The sequence below is a fragment of the Lactuca sativa genome, chromosome 5, assembly GCF_002870075.4.
Source record: "Lactuca sativa cultivar Salinas chromosome 5, Lsat_Salinas_v11, whole genome shotgun sequence".
In the NCBI taxonomy this organism is placed as follows: Eukaryota; Viridiplantae; Streptophyta; class Magnoliopsida; order Asterales; family Asteraceae; genus Lactuca; species Lactuca sativa.
The window spans coordinates 84263102-84285133 of record NC_056627.2 but is presented as its reverse complement, the minus strand read 5'-3'; the positions used below and the strand labels follow the sequence as shown (position 1 = coordinate 84285133).

At 43.4% G+C, this 22032-nt stretch overlaps 1 protein-coding gene across 1 annotated transcript; it reads left to right on the top strand.

Moving 5' to 3' along the window:
• The first annotated feature begins 18296 nt into the window (after positions 1 to 18296).
• LOC111913384 (uncharacterized) lies at positions 18297 to 19327 on the top strand. The gene is made up of 2 exons (XM_023909100.1): positions 18297 to 18471; positions 18573 to 19327. The coding sequence occupies exons 1-2, from the start codon at positions 18297 to 18299 to the stop codon at positions 19325 to 19327; spliced, it is 930 nt and encodes a 309-aa protein (XP_023764868.1).
• Positions 19328 to 22032: the final 2705 nt, after the last annotated feature.

Sequence of the window (22032 nt, the reverse complement as noted above, 5' to 3'; positions counted from 1 at the left end):
AAGAAGAAGGATGGTTCACACCGGATGTGCATTGATTACCGAGAGTTGAAGAAGCTGACGGTCAAGAACCGTTACCCGTTGCCGAGGATCGATGATTTGTTCGATCAGTTGCATGGAGCATCTTGGTTCTCTAAGATCGATTTGAGGTCGGGGTATCATCACGTAAGGGTGCGAGATGAGGACATCCAGAAGACAGCGTTCAGGACTCGTTATGGGCATTATGAGTTTGTGGTGATGCCTTTCAGACTCACCAATGCCCCGGCAGTATTCATGGATCTCATGAACAGAGTGTGCAGGCCGATGTTAGATCGGTCGGTGATCGTGTTTATCGACGATATTTTGGTGTATTCGAGATCTAGAGAGCAGCATGAGGAGCATTTGAGGGAGATCCTCGAAGTTCTGAGATCATAGAGGCTTTACGCCAAATTCTCCAAGTGTGATTTCTGGTTGCGAGAGGTCTAGTTCCTAGGGCACCTCGTTAACCAGAAGGGAATTTTGGTCGACCCGGCCAAAGTGGAGGCAGTGATGAGTTGGGAGGTGCCGAGGTCACCGTCCGAGATCAGGAGTTTCTTGGGGTTGGCAGGCTATTATCGGAGATTTATTAGGGATTTCTCCAAGATCGTTGTGCCACTCACCAGATTAACCCGGAAGGGTGTCGTTTTTTCATGGGGACCAGAGCAGCAGACCTCTTTTGAGACGCTTCGCCAGAGGCTATGTGAAGCCCCAGTGTTAGCCCTCCCAGACGGGATGGAGGACTTTGTGGTGTATTGTGATGCGTCGATCTTGGGATTGGGAGCGGTGCTGATGCAGAGAGGGCATGTGATAACATACGCATCGAGGCAGCTGAAGCCTCATGAGACGAGGTATCCCACCCACGATCTAGAGTTGGGGGCAGTGGCGTTCGCCTTCAAGATTTGGCATCACTATCTGTACGGGGTTCGGTGTACGATATACACGGACCACAAGAGCCTGAAGTATTTGATGGACCAGCCCAACCTAAATATGCGATAGAGGAAGTGGTTGGATGTGGTCAAGGATTATGATTGTGAGATCCTGTACCACCCGGGCAAGGCTAATGTTGTAGCCGATGCACTGAACCGCAGGGCGGAGAGCACCCCGTTGCGAGATGTATGTTTTAGGTTGAATGTGATAGCTCCAGTATTGGGCGCCATTCGTGGGGCACAGGCTGAGGCTATGCAGCCCGAGATGCAGAAGAAAGAGCGAGTTGTTGGGTTGGTTTCGGAGTTCGTTACCGATGGTCGGGGGCTTATGACATTCCAGGGGGTATCTGGGTACCGTTTGTGGGAGGGACGCGTACCATTTTGATGGAAGAGGCTCGTCGGTCGAAATTATCGATCCATCCTGGGGCTATTAAGATGTATTTAGACCTGAGAAGAGAGTATTGGTGGCCCTGTATGAAGAGGGATGTCGTGTGGTTTGTTGAGAGGTGCTTAACCTGCCGTAGGGTTAAGGCCGAGCACCAGAGACCGCATGGTAAGTTGCAGCCGTTGGAGGTTCCCGAATGGAAATGGGAGCAGATTACCATGGATTTTATCACCAAATTGCCAAAGACTGCTAGGGGAGTTGATGCAATTTGGGTGATTGTGGACAGGTTGACGAAGAGCGCCCACTTCCTTGCTATCAGTGAGAGCTCTTCCGCAGAGAAGTTAGCAGAGATGTACGTGAGGGAAGTGGTATCACGGCATGGAGTGCCGATCTCGATTGTCTCAGAATGAGATGTGCGTTTCACTTCCAGATTCTAGAAGAAGTTTCACAAGGAGTTGGGTACTAGGCTGCATTTTAGTACCGCATATCACCCCCAGACAGACGGACAGAGCGATCAGACGATTCAGACGCTCGAGGACATGATCCGGGCATGTGTGCTGGATTTCGGGGGGAGTTGGGACACGTATTTTCCCTTGGCAGAGTTTTCCTACAACAACAGCCATCATTCGAGGATTGGTATGACACCCTTTGATCTGTTGTATGGGAGGAGGTGTCGGACCCCCATTTGCTGGGGAGAGGTCGGGCAGCGTGTTATGGGTAGTACTGAGATCGTGCTTCAGACGACAGAGCAGATCCAGCAGGTCAGACAGAGGTTGTTGACCGCTCAGACTCGTCAGAAGAGTTATGCTGACAGACGCCGGTCCGAGCTTGAGTTTCAGGTCGGCAACTTTGTGCTCCTGAAGGTCTCTCCTTGGAAAGGAGTGATTTGATTCAGGAAGAGGGGCAAGTTGGGGCCCCGATATATGGGTCCTTTCAGGGTGGTTACGAGGGTAGGCAAGGTAGCCTATCGTTTGGAATTGCCAGCAGATTTGGGTCAGATTCACGACACTTTCCACGTGTCGCAATTACGGAAGTGTATAGCCGACGAGTCGGCAGTGGTACCATTAGAGGATATTCAAGTGGATGCGAGCCTGAATTATGCTGAGAGACCGGTGGCAATTAGAGATCGGAAAATCAAGGTTTTGAGAAACAAGGATGTACCTTTGGTTTTGGTTCAGCGGAAACATCGGAAGGGGTCCGAGATGACTTGGGAGCCAGAGACTGAGATGCGTGAGCAGCATCCGAAGTTATTTGCAGAGCGAGACTTCGAGGGCGAAGTCTAATTCTAGTGGGGGAGAATTGTAACATCCCGGATTCCCAGGTATTATTTGGGTAAATTGTGAGGAGACTCGGCAAGTTGGAGTCCAAACTCGCCGAGTAGGATCGCGGTTATGGGCACGGGTTCGCGTCTGGACTCGGCGAGTCCAAAAGTGGACTTGGCGAGTCCACGTTGTTTAATGAAACCCTAATTTCCAGGGTTTGAGACATATTTAAAGGGGCTTATGGCCGTCATTTGCGGCCACCAACCCCTAGAGAGAAACCCTAAAGAGATTTGAGCATTTTGGGAGAGAGAAGAGGTCATTGTTGACCTTTGAAGCTTTGTTTGGCAAGGCAATGGAGATTCTAGCTAAGAGAAGGAAAGGGAGGTGGACATCCTTCGATTTTGGAGCTCAGAGCATCATCTTGGAGGTATATTTTGGCTCCCTTTTCTGTTGTTATGATGAACATGGGGGTTTAGGGTTTCTTGACCCCTTTGTTGGTTAGATTTGATGTCCATTTCGTCCCTATTTGTGATAAGGCTTGAGATGAGATCCATAGAGCTCCAGAGAAGCTTTATGAGGGTTCATGAGAGTATTGGCCTAGAGTTATGAGATATGGGGCTAAAACATCATTTATGAGCAAATAGTTGTTGTTTGAGAACCAAGGTTTGGACTTTACGTGATTATCATGCATGGGGAGGCCAGATCTATGATTGTATGGAACAGATCTGACTTCTGAAGTGAGTTTGAGTTTATGCATGGCATGGACTCGCCGAGTCTAAAGAACAGACTCGACGAGTAGCATGAAGTTTGCCCGTAACCACTTATCGAGTGGTCTTGCCGAGTTGAGGGGTCGACTCGGCGAGTCAGGGAGAGTCAAGGGGGGGGGGGCTGAGTCAAGCCGGAACTCGCCGAGTTGTTCTTGAGACTCGGCGAGTTAAATCGTGGTGGCCCCGCGATTCATGCCAGGTGGAACTCGTCGAGTTAGGGAAGTACTCGAGGTGTCAAGAGAGGATCCAAGGGAGTCAGTTGTATTTATGGGTGTATTACTTTGTGTGATTAGGCGGAGGCTAGATCACATTTATTCTGAGGCAGATATTTTCCGAGACACCCAAGGTGAGTCTTCTCACTATACTTTACCTAGTGAGGTAATAGAGTTCAGAGACAGAGTATTATAGAGTTATATGCCAGTGTGATTGCATGTTATTATGTGTTGTGATTTGTTGTGATATGTGATATGCATGATTATAGAGTTACAGAGTTGGGACTTTCGGGTCCCTAGAGTTAGGGCCAGAGGGCCCACAAAGAGTTGGGGTTGGAGGGCCCCACTGAGACACATTGACCAGAGGGTCAACAGAGTTACAGCCTCGAGTGGCTATTATGTGATTAGTGTAGTATTTTGGGGAAACTCACTAAGCTTATGCTTACAGTGTTCAGTGTTATGTGTTTCAGGTACCAGTGATGACTGCGGGAAGGCGCCGGCTTGATTTGTACACACATATGGGATTGGATGTATTTTGATCTTGGGAGACATTGTGATTTGAAAACTTGATGTTATGACATTTTGTGAATGAATGTTTTAATTAAAAATGTATTTTTCAAAAGTGAAAAATAGTTTTAATTTTTACGGTATTACATGTCAGGTGTTGTTTAGATGGTTGATTCTATATTGATGAATCTGGTGATGAGGTCGGTGGTGTTTTTGTATGATTGTTTTCGGTGGCTTACGGTGGTTGGATGATGAAGATGATTATGGTGGTGGTAGAGTTCGGTGGGCTATCATCGACGGCAAGACGGACGACAATAATAGGAGGATTTGAGATTGATCAGATTTTACGTATGGTCAAATATAGGATATCAATATAATTCCATAGATTTAGGCTTATAATTTTGGATACGTAATTAATTAACTAGTAAATTACTATAATACCCTTATGTATTGGTTGGTTTAAAATTGGTCATACATTCACACAATAGATAGATGTTATATATGAACCCCCCCCCCCCTTTCTCTCTCTTTCTCTCTCGCTCTCTCTCTCTCTCTATATATATATATACATATATATATATATATATATATATATATATATATATATAGTTAATATGTAACTAATTCTCACCCAATCATTTAAAAAAGGGATAATGACTTAAGAAGTCAACCAACTATACCCTTTGTACATATTTGGTTACTTAACTTTTTGACAAAACTGCAAAAATGGTTCCATGGTTTCTCATTTTATGTGGTTTTGGTCCCTCTTCCGTTAACTTTAACAGCTTGGCTATTAACTATTTTAAAATACAAAACTGCACAAATGGTCGCTATGGTTTACACAAAATTGCCACTTTGGTCCAAAAAAGTTTTGGCTAGCACCACAAGTCCAAAGTTTTCATTTTCTTGCATATTTGGTCCAATGGGTTAACTTCTGTCTATTTCCCTCTGTTAAGTTATGTTTGACTAGTCAAATCAGGGGTATTTTGGTCATTCCCTATTTATGCCCCTTATTTTATATTATTAAAGGAGAGTTCGTGTGTATGCATCGCCATACGGATAATACCGAGCCTAATTCACATTTATAGTCCTTAAAAACCGTGAGTCGATACAATTTCCCTCCTCATTGACTGAGGATCAAGAACCCTAAACTAATTACCAAGGTTGATAGCTTTGATCAGACGAGTTTCGTAGTGAATGCATATACCCAAGGATGGTTTATGGTACGTAATTTTGTTTTTGATCATTTTCTTGATCTGCTTACAAGAAATCATACCTTCTGAAGTTCTTTTTTTGCTCTTGTGTTGAAGATGGACACCCTACATTGTTTACCATCAAGCTACATCATGGAGGTGAGTTCACAAAGTTTCCAAATGTCAACTACATTGAGGGTACTGTGACGTACGTAGATATGGTGGATATAGAAGTGTTTTCTATTCACAAGATGGATGCAATTATGAAAGGGTTAGGATACTCAGTTCGTCCAGTTATCTATTATCATTTTCGAGTGCCAAAGGTAGATATGCATTTTGGGCTACGGGCCCTAGGAAATGATGATGATGTCCTCAATCTTGCCCACTATGTGAAGGAGAAAAACAGATAAGGGTTTACACCGAACATGGTATTACTAACTTGCTTACTTACTTTATGGCTCCTAAACCTATAAGAAAAGTTATTATTGAGCAATTAGAGGAGACTGATGAACATCAAACCCCCCAACTAATAACCAACCCAGTGGCATGCCACAAATGTAACGCCCGCAGATCCGGGCTAGTCAATTTAGAGGCAATAGGGGTCGAAAACGACTTTTTGACAAAATATAATTTAGAATAAATAATCTTAACCAAGTTTTAGAATATGTAACAAGGTTTCCGTACATATAAAGAACGCCAAAATCCGAGTTATAACGAATAAGTTATAGCCCGTCGAAGTTTTACGGCAAAACCGGCACGACATCGGGAGACGTAAATAGTGAATTAAGATAGATGACTTTTTAGCCTTAGTGATCTAAACCAAAGTTGTAGTATACGTTAAACGGATAACATCCATAAAAAGAACGCCCAAATCTGACTTCGTATGAGGAAGTTATGATTTTTCTAAGATTCGGCTTAGCAGTGCACGACTCGAAACTCGAATTTTAGTTCGAGGGGTTTTAGCTTACGCGGCCTAAATGAGAGTTGAAGATCTCATTAATAGGAACTCAACGGTAAAAACATAGACAAAAACGGAGTCCGTATGAAAGAGTTACGAATTCTTCGCAGTCATTTAACAGTCTAAACTCCTCCTACTGTTAAATTTAAGATCGGTAGAGAATTAGCCGACAGAGTCTAAACGAAAGTTGTAGATCTTGATTTTACCTACGCGTGGATATAAAGAATGTCAAAAACAGAGCTCGTATGCGAGATTTATGATTTTTCTAAGTCAGGAGGCTGATACGCGATATTGGGTGACGTGGCGCGATCACAGCCATTGCTTTCTCTCCAAGGAAAGCCATCAAATGATGACACGTGGCACCAAATCGGCGAGTAGGTCCTCCTACTCGGCGAGTCCATCAGGATTTCACACTATAAATAGATGTGTCAGGTTCCATTCATTCTCACACCTTTCCTCTTCCACTTTCTCTCTCTAAACTCTCTATCTAGCCCCCCTTAAGCCCCCTAACGCCTAGGTAAACCCCCTAGCACCCAAAGGAAGCCCCGAGGCTCCCGGAGTTCCGAGAAAATAGCCTTTCAGCTCGGGAACTCTGCTCCAGCGAAGCCCGGTTTTGCGAAAAAACCCGCTGTAAGTGAGCTATACCTATCATATCTTTAGTATAGCTTATGTTACAATATAGTAATGTTATTAGGACCTTATAAGGAGTATTTGGGCTATTATTATGGGTTATATAAGTATTGTTTAACGCTTATATAATAATAATAATAGCTAGACTATTGAATTAGTCTCGTCAAACGTTATACTAAACTCTAGTGGTAATGATACTAGGTTTCGTCAAGGGATAATTGTTTTAAGAGTAACGAAGTGCAGTCCGAGTGCCGAGTCACCACCTTCCCAGGTGAGTGCCTAGTTACTTTCATCTTACACATAGATATGGAGTATTTTACATAAATTACGTGCTATGTGTGCATATTATCTTAATACTTGTTGTCTATGCTGGATGAATGATTTTATACACGTTTTAAATGATTTAAACTGTATATTTATTTTATATCTACAAATATGTTGGGATAAAACATGGGTAGATGAAATAGTTGGTGTGTGATGAAATAAAATAATGAGAGATAGGTGATGATAATTAGGTGAGGATAGATAGGTGATGATGAATCGGTGATGTAGGATACTACAACCTTGTCCGACAATTTGGAGATGTAGTCATCTACCAGAGTATAGATGGCGACCATGGACTATTATAGAAAACCCCATGGAAACACTAGCAGGCTCATAACCGGTAGGTGATGAATTACGAGTTCAGGCGATCTTGTAACTACGTATTCATGCGATGATACTCTAACCCCTTACTATGAATTACGAGTTCAGGCGGTGTTGTAACTACGTATTCATCCGATGATACTCTAATCCCCTTACTATGAATTACGAGTTCAGGCGATGTTGTAACTACGTATTCATGCGATGATACTCTAACCCCCTTACTATGAATTACGAGTTCAAGCAATGTTGTAACTACGTATTCATGCGATGATACCCTAACCCTTGGTGGGCACGTATTGAGGGAACAATCCCTGCATCAGTACTGTCTAGGCGATGTATGTGATGATCCTTAGGGAAAGTCCTTAGGAACAAACATAAAAGGAGATGCCATGTAAGGAGATGAGAGGTAAAATATGATGTAGGAGACGACCCTTAGGATAAATCCTTAGGGAGGGTACTTAGGAATAAAGAAGATAATGGGGATGGGTAATTGGGTTAATTGTTTGATGATTGAACATAATAATTATATTATTGTGGGTTGAAAACCCTATGTACTCACCAGGTTTTCCAACCTGAACCACTCAGTTTATTTATATCACAGGTGTTGTTATGAAGTCACATTACACTGAGAGATTAAAGAGATGTAGATCACTAGTGTAAATAAATGTAAGTTCTGTTTATGCTTATGTTTTTATATTGACGATGACATCCCAAACGTTTTAAAATGAATAAAATATGTTTCTTCGAAAATGTTTTGATAACGTATTTAACATGTTTTTCTGGGAACAAATTCCGCAACATTTTTATGAAAAAAAGTACTCTGATTTTTACAAAGCATAAACAAAATCGGTCTTTTCTAGCCGTGAAAATGGGGATGTCATAACAAACATGCATACCAACTGTGATAGAAAATGAAGCTGCTTTACCCTTGTCGATATCCCCTTAATATACTAAGAAAAGGGAATTTATTAAGGACAAACCATTGTCATCATGTATTAAGAAATTGGTGATGGATGATGTTGGTGTTGATAGGATTGGTGGGAATAAGGATTATGTAGCTAATGAATTTGACCACAGATTTAATGAATTTGATGAGGCATGTAATGATATTAACCATGATTTTAATGAATTTCATGAAGCATGTAATGATATTGACCAGGGATTTAATGAATTTGATGAGGCAGCTAATGACTTTGATATTGGGTTGTACCGACAGATTTTACAGTCTAATGAACAAAATGTAGACGATGAGGTTCATGAAGGTGAGGAAAATGCAGTTAATAAGGAAGTCACTGAAGAAGAGAATCATGACAGAAATGAAATGAATGATGAGAATGTAGAGATGAGAGATTTTGCAGTTGATGATGGAAGTGAAGATAACATAGAGACTGATGAAGAGACTTATGAAAGAAATGATGAGAGTGAGGACAATGATGATAGTGATTTCTGGGTGGATGAAGACAACATAATCCCTGATGTAGAAGTAGATATGAGGGATTTTTACATGAATATAGATCTTGAAGCAGAATTTCTTGAAAAAAGATTATCAAAGCATAGAGAGAATGAGAGTGATGAGGTCAATGAAGAGTTGGATGTTATAGGTAATGATCAATGGGATTCATTGGATGAGGGTTCTGATATATATAGGAAAAGAAGAGCTGTAATAAAGGAATTGGGGAAGGAGACTAGGTGCTCTCAAGGTGAGATATACAAGGTAACTTTTAGGATAGGACAAAACTATAAAAATAAGGAGTTAATGGAAAAGATACAAGTGCATGCACTGGAAATAAGAAGGAATATATTCTTTGTGAAAAACAACAAAATGAGGTTAAGGGCAATCTGTAAAGGAACTATAGCCTTTAATGATGGTCATGTGGGTGAACCTACCCCTTGTCCTTGGGTGATACAAGGTTCTAGGTTAGATGTAAATAGTAATTGGTTCATAAAAACTTACAACCACAAAAATAAATGCATGCAGACAAGAAAAGTTAGATCTGCAACAGCAAAGTTTATCTCTAAGCAGATAATGGACCAGATTGAATCCAACCCAACAATCCCAGTCAGAGCTCTTCAAGAACAACTTCAAAAGGATTATCAAGTTGGATTCTCTATTCACAAGGTATTCAGGGCCAAATCTACTACAAAAAAACTTGTCTAGGGTGATTACAAAAATCAATATGATGTTCTTAAAGATTACATCCTGGAGTTGCAGTCTACTAATCCAGAAACCACTGTGAAGTTAGAGTTTGATTCATAACCCAACCTAAGTGCTACCTCAAGAAGGTTTAAAAGGATGTATGTGTGTTTGGGTGGAATGAAGAAGGGATTTAGAGCTTTCCTGAGGGGTTTTCTAGGTTTTGATGGGGAATTTACGAAGGGCCCTTTCCCAGGACAAATTTTAACCGCAGTTGGGGTAGACTCCAACAATGGAATATACCCCCTAGCTTATGCCATTGTTGAGACTGAGATCACTGATAGTTGGAAGTGGTTTCTAGAGTGTATTGCAGATGATCTAGACTTATATACAAACTCAAACTTCACATTTATAACTGACAGACAAAAGGTTTGTAATTTGTTGTTTATATTTGTGTAACAGCCCGGAATCTCAGGTATTATTAAATTATGTTTTTGGGTGATTTAAGAGGGGACTTGGCGAGTCGGAGCCTAGACTCGCCAAGTAGGATCGCAGACTTGGTCGCGGGATCGCGACTGGACTCGACGAGTCCAGATATGGACTCGGCGAGTCGACGCTGTTTAGCGGAAACCCTACCCGTTCAGGTTTGGGACGTATAAAAAGGACTCATTGGCCGTCATTGTTCATTTTAGCCTTCTGAGAAGAACCCTAAATCGATTGTGTGCATCTGGAGCAAGGATTATAGGCCATTGTTGATTATAGAAGAGTTTTTGTGCAAGGAGGAGAAGAGTTTTGGCTAAAGGAACAGCAAGGGATTCGAGTTCTGCGGTTTGGGGACACAGAGAGTGCGATATTCAGGTAATATTTCGGATTCTTTCTGTATTGTTGATGTGTGCATGAATTTAGGGTTTATGGAACCCAATTGGTGATTAGATGGATTAGTATATTGTTACCCAAACGACTATAACCCTGTCTTAGGACCTTAGAGGTCCAGAAGGTCCCATGCTTGTGTATTTCGGGACAAAACTTATCTCAGGAAGCAGTTTGATCGACTGCATGGCATGGACTCGCCGAGTCCGATGAACAGACTCGGCGAGTAGCTTGGAGATTGTCTGGAACTCGTCGAGCTGTTCTTCAGACTCGGCGAGTGGAGTCGGGGTGGCCCCGCGATTCTTCCACGAGGATCTCGTCGAGCCAAGAGGGATACTCGACGAGTACAAAGGGAATATCAGGGGAAGTTGGGGAGGACGTCTAGACTCGCCGAGTCGCCATGGTACTCGCCGAGTCCGGTCGAGTTGACCGTCGACCGTTGACCAGAGTTGAACTAACTCTGACTTCTTAGGGATAGTCACACTTAGAAGATATATGTGTTAATGAGATATGTGATGTTATAGGGAAGTTGTGGCTCGTCGGATTGTGCACGAGTGATATCAGGATTTGCTAGCTTTCAGCATTCACGAGGTGAGTCTTCTCACTATACTGTACCCGTAAGGGGTTTGACTGTGTGACCGGAAGGTCAGATATGATATGTGATATGTATGCTATATGTGGTAAGATATTTGTTATATGTGCTATGTATGTTATGTGGGCCGGAAGGCAATATGTTATGGGCCGGAAGGCGAATATGTTATGGGCCGGAAGGCGTGGTATTGATGACCGGAAGGTCAGGGCCTGGAAAGGTGTATGTGCGTAAGTTGTATATTGGGGAACTCACTAAGCATTTATGCTTACAGTTGTTATGTATGTGTTTCAGGTACTAGCGAGGACCGTGGGAAGGCGCCGGCGTGATCGATACACACTGAAGAATGCTTTTATGATCTTGGGATTTTGAATATTTGTAATTGACAGAATACTTAAACTATTTATGCCTTGTTTTGAATGGAAATAATTATATTTTAAAAATGAAAAATTTGTTCGAAAATTTGCGTTGTTACAATTGGTATCAGAGCCTTGGTTTGAGGGATTCGGGTGCACCTTCGGGGGTAACTGAACTCAAACCGAGGATTTGAGGAAACTTTTTAAATAAAGGCATAAACTTTTGTAAATGGTTTTGTGGTAAGCAAGAAGGAAGCAGTGTGTACGATCAGTCAGCGCCCGAACGGTAAAGATCCCCAAAATACCTTACAATATTATTTGATATGAATTGTTATGCATGCTAGAAGACTAGGTATTCATGATAGGACTAGAGTGGCCTGATTTGTGATGCCTTAGTCTAGGGAAGTTTGCCTATATGAGATGCTTTGCTAGTATGCGGGTAGATAGTGCATATCAGAAGTAGAGTACTCACTATCCGGAGTTTGGGGAGGAAGACTTGGGATGAACGCTGATGCGGTGTGGTCGGTAGTATTGGGCCCATACTACCGAGGACACCGGGTCAGTGGGAGGCCCAAGCAAGAATCCCTGGATATCGGAGACTGAGTAGGGTTGCGTTATCGAGTGCGAATACACTCGCTGGAGTCTCTGATAGTTTATGTTGTATTTCAGAGACATCATGGTTAGACCACGCCACGGAGCGAGTTCGAGCGGTGTGAGTGACGAGGAGATTCGTCAGATGATTCATGAGGAAGTAGCGGCGGCGATCCGGGCTGAAATCCCGGAGATGTTTGGGTCTATTAAGACCACCCTGATGGAGACGTTCGATGAGCGGTACGCCGCATTGACTGAGGCTGCAACCGCTGCAGCTACCGCAGCTGTGGCCGCTGCTAGGCCACAGGGGGGTGACTCGTTGCTGTTCCGAGAGTTCAGCAACACGAAGCCACCAGAGTTCGATGGGACGCAGGATCCGATTGCTGCGATGAGGTGGATCGCGGATATAGAGGGGTGCTTCTACACTTGTTCATGCCCGGAGCACCTGAGGGTACGGTTCGCTTTGAACCAGCTCCGTCTGGGAGCGAAGGACTGGTGGAAGTTCGTGACGGCGAACTTCACTTTGGCAGAAACTAAGGCAGTGACATGGGAGGGGTTCACTACCATGTTCAGGGATGAGTACGTTCCCCCGGTGGAGCGGGAACGATTGGTCCAGGAGTTCTTAACCCTCAAGCAGGGTACTGACTCGGTGGCGGCGATCACGCGGAAGTTTCATGAGAGGGCGATGTTTTGCCCCGAGCTGGTGGCCACAGAGCAGGCTCGGATGAGCTGGTACTTGGGTGTTCTGAGGAGGGAGATCCGGGAGTTTGTGTCAAACTCCACTTACCATACTTTTACTGAGCTTCAGGCGAATGCCAGGAAGCGTGAGATCGAGTTAGAGACTCAGGCCAGGGAGGAGGCCGAGTCACAGCAGGCAGACCGGCGGCCGGCTCAGTCTCAGCCGGCAGCCAAGCGGATCAAGTCCGCCGATTCGAGGACGGGAGGTTCGAAGAGCCGCACTTGCGGAAAGTGTGGCAAGGGTCACGATGGGGCGTGTCGAGCCGGTGCTTGCTACAAGTATGGCAAGGAGGGGCACATTGCTAAGGAGTGTCCCAAGGGATTTACGGTTTGCTGTCATTGCAACCAGACCGGCCATCGGAAGGCCGAGTGCCCTCAGCTTCGTCAGGGATCTGCACCTACTGCCAGGACTACTGAGACTCGACCGGTGAAGGTCGAGGCCCCGAGGGCTCGTGGGAGAGCCTTTCAGCTGACTGCGGAGGAGGTCCGCGCTGCGCCCGATGTTGTGGCAGGTATGTTGTAACTCATGTATTTATTTTTAATGTCGAGATGTTATGCTTATGTTATTATATGCGTAGGTACTTTCCTTGTGAACTCTGTGCCTGCCTTAGTGTTATTTGACTCGGGTGCGAGTAGGTCCTTTGTATCTTTAGCCTTTAGTCAGCATATCAGCGTTAATCGTGAGTCCTTGAGTCGACCTTTGAGAGTTTCTATAGCTGACGAGAAATCGATTTATGCCACGGAGGTTCTTCGGGGATGTGTGCTAGAGATTTTCGGGGTTGGGTTTCCGATTGACCTGATTCCTATTGCGATGGGTGACGTCTGTGTCATCGTGGGCATGGACTGGTTGAGCCGTTTCGGCGCTGTCATCGACTGTGAGCGTCAGTTGGTGACTATACGAGACCATAGTGGGGGAGTTCTTTCGGTGTACGGCGAAGGTACCCGTTCGGGGTCAGCTTTTTGTTCGGCCGCTAGGGCGAGGCAGTGTCTACAGCAGGGCTGTAAGGGTTTTGTGGCGTATGTGATGGATACGCGGGAGGTTTCCGAGAGACCGAAATCAGTTGAGGAGGTTCCTGTGGTGCGCGAGTTTTCAGATGTTTTCCCCGAGGAGTTGCTGGGAGTACCTCCTGTGAGGCAAGTAGAGTTTGGTATTGACCTAGTTCCGGGGGCAGCGCCTATTGCTAAGGTGCCTTATCGTCTTGCACCTCCAGAGATGCAAGAGTTGTCCTCGCAGCTCCAGGAGTTGCTGGGGAAGGGATTCATTCGGTCGAGCAGCTCGCCGTGGGGAGCACCTATTCTGTTCGTCAAGAAGAAGGATGGTTCACACCGGATGTGTATTGATTACCGGGAGTTGAACAAGTTGACGGTCAAGAACCGTTACCCGTTACCGAGGATCGATGATTTATTCGATCAGTTGCAGGGAGCGTCTTGGTTTTCCAAGATCGATCTGAGGTCAGGGTACCATCAGGTGAGAGTACGGGATGGGGATGTCCAGAAGACAGCGTTTAGGACGCGATATGGGCATTATGAGTTTGTGGCGATGCCTTTCGGGCTCACCAATGCCCCGGCTGTGTTCATGGATCTCATGAATAGGGTATGCAGACTGATGTTGGATCGGTCAGTGATTGTATTTATTGACGACATTTTGGTGTATTCTAGATCTAGAGAGCAGCATGAGGAGCATTTGAGGGAGGTCCTCAAGGTGTTGAGGTCGGAGAAGCTGTATGCAAAGTTCTCCAAATGTGACTTCTGGCTGCGGGAGGTCCAATTTCTAGGACATGTTGTCAATCAGAAAGGGATATTGGTCGATCCGGCCAAGGTTGAGGCAGTGATGAGTTGGGAGGTGCCGAAGTCACCTTCTGAGATCAGGAGCTTCCTTGGGTTGGCAGGGTATTATCGGAGATTCATCAAGGATTTCTCCAAGATCGCAGTGCCACTCACCAGATTGACCCGGAAGGGTGTTGCATTCTCATGGGGGCCCAAGCAGCAGACCTCCTTTGAGACACTTCGCCAAAGGTTGTGCGAAGCCCCGGTATTAGCTCTCCCGGAAGGGATGGAAGATTTTGTAGTATATTGTGACGCATCGATTTCGGGACTGGGTGCAGTGTTGATGCAGAGGGGTCATGTGATAGCGTATGCGTCGAGGCAGCTGAAGCCTCATGAGGCGAGATACCCCACGCATGATTTAGAGTTGGGAGCAGTAGTGTTCGCGCTCAAGATTTGGCGTCACTACCTGTATGGGGTTCGATGTACGATCTATACGGACCATAAGAGCTTGAAGTATTTGATGGATCAGCCCAACCTAAATATGCGTCAGAGGAGGTGGCTGGATGTGGTCAAGGATTATGATTGTGAGATCCTGTACCACCCAGGTAAGGCTAATGTGGTAGCCGACGCGTTGAGCCGCAAGGCGGAGAGCACTCCATTGCGAGATGTATGCTTGAGACTGACTGTGATGACTCCTGTATTGGATGCTATTCGTGGAGCACAGGCCGAAGCGGTGCGACCAGAAATGCAGAAGAAAGAGCGGGTTGTGGGGTTAATTTCAGAGTTCGTTCAGGATGGTCGAGGGCTTATGATGTTTCAGGGCCGGATTTGGGTACCGTTCGTGGGCGGTACACGTATTACTTTGATGGAAGAGGCTCATAGATCGAAATTCTCGATCCATCCCGGTGCTACGAAGATGTATTTGGACTTGAGGAAAGAGTATTGGTGGCCCTGTATGAAGAGGGACGTCGCATGGTTCGTCGAGAGGTGCTTGACCTGTCGTAGGGTTAAGGCCGAGCACCAAAGACCGCATGGCAAGTTACAGCCATTGGAGATCCCCGAGTGGAAGTGGGAGCAGATCACTATGGATTTCATCACCAAATTGCCGAGGACTTCCAGGGGAGTTGATGCAATTTGGGTGATTGTGGATAGGTTGACGAAGAGTGCACACTTCCTTGCCATCAGTGAGAGTTCTTCAGCGGAGAAGTTGGCGGAGATATATGTGAGAGAGGTGGTATCTCGGCATGGGGTACCGATTTCGATTGTTTCAGACTGTGATGTGCGTTTCACTTCCAGGTTCTGGAAGAAATTTCATGAGGAGCTGGGTACTAAATTGCATTTTAGTACCGCATACCATCCCCAGACAGACGGTCAGAGCGAACGGACGATTCAGACGCTGGAGGACATGCTTCGAGCATGTGTATTAGACTTCGGGGGTAGCTGGGATGCGTATTTACCTTTAGCAGAGTTTTCCTACAACAACAGCCATCATTCGAGCATTGGTATGCCACCTTTTGAGTTGTTGTATGGTAGGAGGTGTCGGACCCCCATTTGCTGGGGAGAGGTTGGACAGAGAGTGATGGGTAGCACAGAGATCGTGCTACAGACGACAGAGCAGATTCAACAAGTTAGACAAAGGTTATTGACCGCCCAGAGCCGACATAAGAGTTATGCAGACAGGCGCCGATCCGAGCTTGAGTTTCAAGTCGGCGACTTCGTTCTCCTGAAGGTCTCTCCTTGGAAAGGAGTGATTCGATTCAGGAAGAGGGGCAAGTTGGGGCCCCGGTATATTGGGCCATTTCGTGTGATTGCAAGGATAGGTCGGGTAGCCTATCGGTTGGAGTTGCCAGCGGAGTTGGGACAGATCCACAACACGTTTCATGTGTCGCAATTGAGGAAATGCATAGCCGATGAGTCGGCAGTGGTTCCATTAGAGGACATTCAGGTGGATGCGAGCCTGAATTATGCCGAGAGACCAGTGGCCATCAGGGATCGGAAGATCAAGGTTCTGAGGAACAAGGAGGTACCTTTGGTGTTGGTTCAGTGGCAACACCGTAAGGGATCGGAAATGACTTGGGAACCGGAACATGAGATGCGGGAGCAGCATCCGGAACTATTTTCAGAGTGAGACTTCGAGGGCGAAGTCTAATCCTAGTGGGGGAGAGTTGTAACAGCCCAGAATCTCAGGTATTATTAAATTATGTTTTTGGGTGATTTAAGAGGGGACTCGGCGAGTCGGAGCCTAGACTCGTCGAGTAGGATCGCAGACTTGGTCGCGGGATCGCGACTGGACTCGGCGAGTCGACGCTGTTTAGCGGAAACCCTAACCGTTCAGGTTTGGGACGTATAAAAAGGACTCATTGGCCGTCATTGTTCATTTTAGCCTTCTGAGAAGAACCCTAAATCGATTGTGTGCATCTGGAGCAAGGATTATAGGCCATTGTTGATTATAGAAGAGTTGTTGTGCAAGGAGGAGAAGAGTTTTGGCTAAAGGAACAGCAAGGGATTCGAGTTCTGCGGTTTGGGGACACAGAGAGTGCGATATTCAGGTAATATTTCGGATTCTTTCTGTATTGTTGATGTGTGCATGAATTTAGGGTTTATGGAACCAATTGGTGATTAGATGGATTAGTATATTGTTACCCAAACGACTATAACCCTGTCTTAGGACCTTAGAGGTCCAGAAGGTCCCATGCTTGTGTATTTCAGGACAAAACTTATATCAGGAAGCAGTTTGATCGACTGCATGGCATGGACTCGCCGAGTCCGATGAACAGACTCGGCGAGTAGCTTGGAGATTGTCTGGAACTCGTCGAGCTGTTCTTCAGACTCGGCGAGTGGAGTCGGGGTGGCCCCGCGATTCTTCCACGAGGATCTCGTCGAGCCAAGAGGGATACTCGACGAGTAGAAAGGGAATATCAGGGGAAGTTGGGGAGGACGTCTAGACTCGCCGAGTCGCCATGGTACTCGCCGAGTCCGGTCGAGTTGACTGTCGACCGTTGACCAGAGTTGACCTAAGTCTGACTTCTTAGGGATAGTCACACTTAGAAGATATATGTGTTAATGAGATATGTGATGTTATAGGGAAGTTGTGGCTCGTCGGATTGTGCACGAGTGATTTCAGGATTTGCTAGCTTTCAGCATTCACGAGGTGAGTCTTCTCACTATACTGTACCCGGAAGGGGTTTGACTGTGTGACCGGAAGGTCAGATATGATATGTGATATGTATGCTATATGTGGTAAGATATTTGTTATATGTGCTATGTATGTTATGTGGGCCGGAAGGCAATATGTTATGGGCCGGAAGGCGAATATGTTATGGGCCGGAAGGCGTGGTATTGATGACCGGAAGGTCAGGGCCTGGAAAGGTGTATGTGCGTAAGTTGTATATTGGGGAACTCACTAAGCATTTATGCTTACAGTTGTTATGTATGTGTTTCAGGTACTAGCGAGGACCGTGGGAAGGCGCCGGCGTGATCGATACACACTGAAGAATGCTTTTATGATCTTGGGATTTTGAATATTTGTAATTGACAGAATACTTAAACTATTTATGCCTTGTTTTGAATGGAAATAATTATATTTTAAAAATGAAAAATTTGTTCGAAAATTTGCGTTGTTACAATTTGACATATTTGGATGTACTATATTAACTATGTTTTAATTCCTTTACAGGGATTGCAGGCTGCCATTTCTTAGTTGTTCCCATGTACTGAGCACAGGTTTTGTCTCAGGCATATACATGACAATATGAGAAAAGCATGGATAACTAATGAGTACAAAGAACACTTGTGGAATTGTGCTACAGCTACAACACTACCAGAGTTCAATCATAGGATGCAGCAATTCAGCTCATTTGATATAGAAGCTTATAATTGGTTGAAGCAGATTCCCCCACAACACTGGGCAAGAAGCCACTTCACAGGTGTATACTTCAGCTTCCAAATTTACCCTTTTGTGTTGGTATATGTTTGATCCTTTTGTGTTAGTATATGTTTGATCCTGACATTATTGTGGTGTTTTTAGGTAGAGCAGTTTCAGATATGCTTCTGAATAATCTTTGTGAAGTTTTTAATAGCAAATTTATTGAGGGAAGGGACAAGACACTGATAACCTGCTTGGAGTACATTAGGGAGTATATGATGAAAAGAATATACAATTTCATAAAGGTGCAAAAGAAGTGTGTGGGTCCACTAACCCTATCTGCAACAAAGATCATGGAGAAGAATGTGAATTGGGAATCTCAGTACACAGCTAGGTGGAATGGGTCAGATAAATACCAAGTGCAAGGGACATGGCAGGATCAACATGTTGTTGACATGGTTGAAAGAGTATGCAGTTGTATGAAGTGGGAATTAACAGGACTCCCTTGTAAGCATGTCATTGCAGTCCTAAATGACAAAGCAGATAATGGTGATGAAGTTGGAGAGTTGCACACTTACGCCCATAGGGTGCACTGGCTAGAAACATGGAAAGCAGCTTATGTGTACAAGGTAGAGCCTATTAAAGGTCGAGCAATGTGGCCTATAAGTGAATGCCCAATTAAAATCACCCCTCCTCTACACAAAAATCAGCCTGGAAGGCCCAAGAAAAAGAGGAGGCAATCTGCTAAGGTGAAAAGCCAGAAGAAAGGAGACAATGTTGCTAGTGGTAGTGGGAGTCAAAGCCATATTGCTAGTGGGAGTGGAAAGCTTACAAGAAAGTTTATCCAAGTAACTTGCAGCAAGTGTAAAATTAAAGGGCACAATGCTAGAACTTGCAAAGGCCAAGGGGGTAAGTGATTGGATTTCAAGGGATTTTGATGTATGTAGGGGTATAAGTGTCTTTTTGGGATAATGTTATGTTTATGTGTATTGTATGTTTAGTACTTTATGTGTTTTGGGGTTTAAGCATTTTGGATGTTATTTTTGGTACTTGATAGTGTACCCCTGTGATGTATGGGAACAATTTACACTGGATTTGATGTAATGGCTTATGTTATGTTTAATGTCTTGATGTTATTCTCATGTATAATTTTTTGTTGTAGAACTTGACCAATATGCCCTTTTAAACAAAACATACAATTGTCATTCATAATGTGTAAACCACAAACTAAATAAATTGACCAATATGCCCTTTTAAACAAAACATACATTTGTCATTGATAATGTGTAAACCACATACAAAACAAATTGACCAATATGCCCTTTTAAACAAAACCACAAACAAAATAAATTGGTCAAAATGTACATACCAAATATAATCACCATTGACAAATTCTTGCAAAACATGTCTTACATTGCTTACATTTTAACCACAAAAGACTACCAAAAAGTATTGCCCAAAAGATTACATTGCTTAAACAAGATACTACCAACAAAATTAAAACACTATCCAAACCATTACACTTCAATATAATGCTTAGAAACCACCCAAACCATTACACTTCAATCTACTTCTTATAAACCAGAACAAACACGAACAACACCCAACTGCATAATAGGTAACACTTGAGTCTTGTGTTTTGTGACTTCAATTTGTTGATTGACCTCAACAGCCCAAGTATAATAGCTTTTGAACGTTCACAAATTGGACCATCAAACCACCCAATAAATTGACATTTGGATCCCTTCAAAATTTAAGAAACAAAAAAAGATCGGAACATGTAATGGGAGATTTATGCTGAAATCCAAAAAAAAACATCTGCGTACCTCAGTAGGGCATCCCCAGAAGCGTCTACCTGGATTTTTATCAGTCCATGTTGTGCGAACTATGGCCATTTTACCACAAAAACAAAGCACCATTTTTTATTTTGATTTCTTGAAGAAATCGAAGACGATCGCAGAGTTGAAGAAGACCAAAATGAGAACAACGACAAAGAGGGATTGAGATTCGTTCTTATAGGACTCCTTTATTAATATAAAATAAGGGGCATAAATAGGGAATGACCAAAATACCCCTGATTTAACTAGTCAAACATAACTTAACAGAGGGAAATAGACGGAAGTTAACCCATTGGACCAAATATGCAAGAAAATGAAAACTTTGGACTTCTGGTGCTAGCCAAAACTTTTTTAGACCAAAGTTGCAATTTTGTGTAAACCACATGGACCATTTGTGCAGTTTTTTCATTTTAAATTAACTATTTTATCCTCAGGGACCATTTCTACAACCAAACTACCCAAACTACAAGGACCATTTCTATATATCTTCTTTTTATTTTATTGAATTATTATATATTAATAAATATTATTTTTAATATATACTATTTATATATTAATAAATATTGTTTTATTAGATTATTTATTTCTTTTAATTAAATTTTTTTAATTTCTTTGTTATAAGATATTTTAATTAGATTATTATATATGAATAAATATTATTTTTAATATATAATATTTATATATTACAACGAATGATGATGGTAGTCACCTGCGATAACACCATTACCATCACCCGATCACCACCACCACTTTTAATGTTCATTGGAGTTTGAGTAGGATTTTGTTGGACCTCTAATGAAGGTTTTTTTGCGGTGATCCCAGAGCTTTTCGTTGATGAGCAGACGACACTTTTGCGTATTCTGATAACTTTGTGGTGGAACTAATAAAATTAAAAAGAATTAATATTATACAATAAAATAAATTAATAATATAATAAATAATATTTGTTATATAAAAAATAATAAACTAACAGTAATATTCCAATAAAAAAGAATTAATCCAAAAAAAGGAGTTGGAAAATTAACTAAAAGAAATTAATAATTTGATAATGTAGTATTTTGTAACACCCCAAAAATATGGATACAATTTTGTTTCTAAATTCACTCAATTCATATGATAGCAATCTCAAAATAGTCAAAAGTGTGTCATAACAACGTGTTATCAGAGTACAAATTCCTAAAATCTCAAAATGCGGAAACCATAGGGTGATGTGGTGCGATCAGGCCGGACCCTTCCCCTTTGAGCTGGAAGTACCTAAAAAATAAACTGAAAACTGTAAGCACAAAGCTTAGTGAGTTCTCCTAAAATATCACATACCGTACAAACATACAGCCAAACATATTTGGGTGCTTGCAATCCCCCTTCGGTCTATTTCAATTGGATACTATCAAGCATATCTGGGTGCTTGGAATTCCCTTCGGTCTATTTCAACCGGATATTGTCAAGCATATCCGGGTACTTGCAATCCTCTTCGATCTATTTCAACCGGTGATGCGACCTTGGCTCCGACCACCGACACTGAGGATGAATTCCTTTATCGGAGGGATCTGCAAGTCACAACAAGCAAGGTCGTCAGTCATTCTCTGGGAGGAAGTCCTGGGAAAATGCTCTGACGTTCAAGTCGGTGGGAGATATCTGGGTATGAGTGATGAGAACTGAGAGAGATCACTTACTTCTTAAGGCAAGATAGAGATCCTTTTATATTGAGGATCCTCGTTGGTCCGTAAAAGGGACAAAAATTGTAGTTCCGACAGGATCCGTTACTCTGATTAGCCAATCGTGTC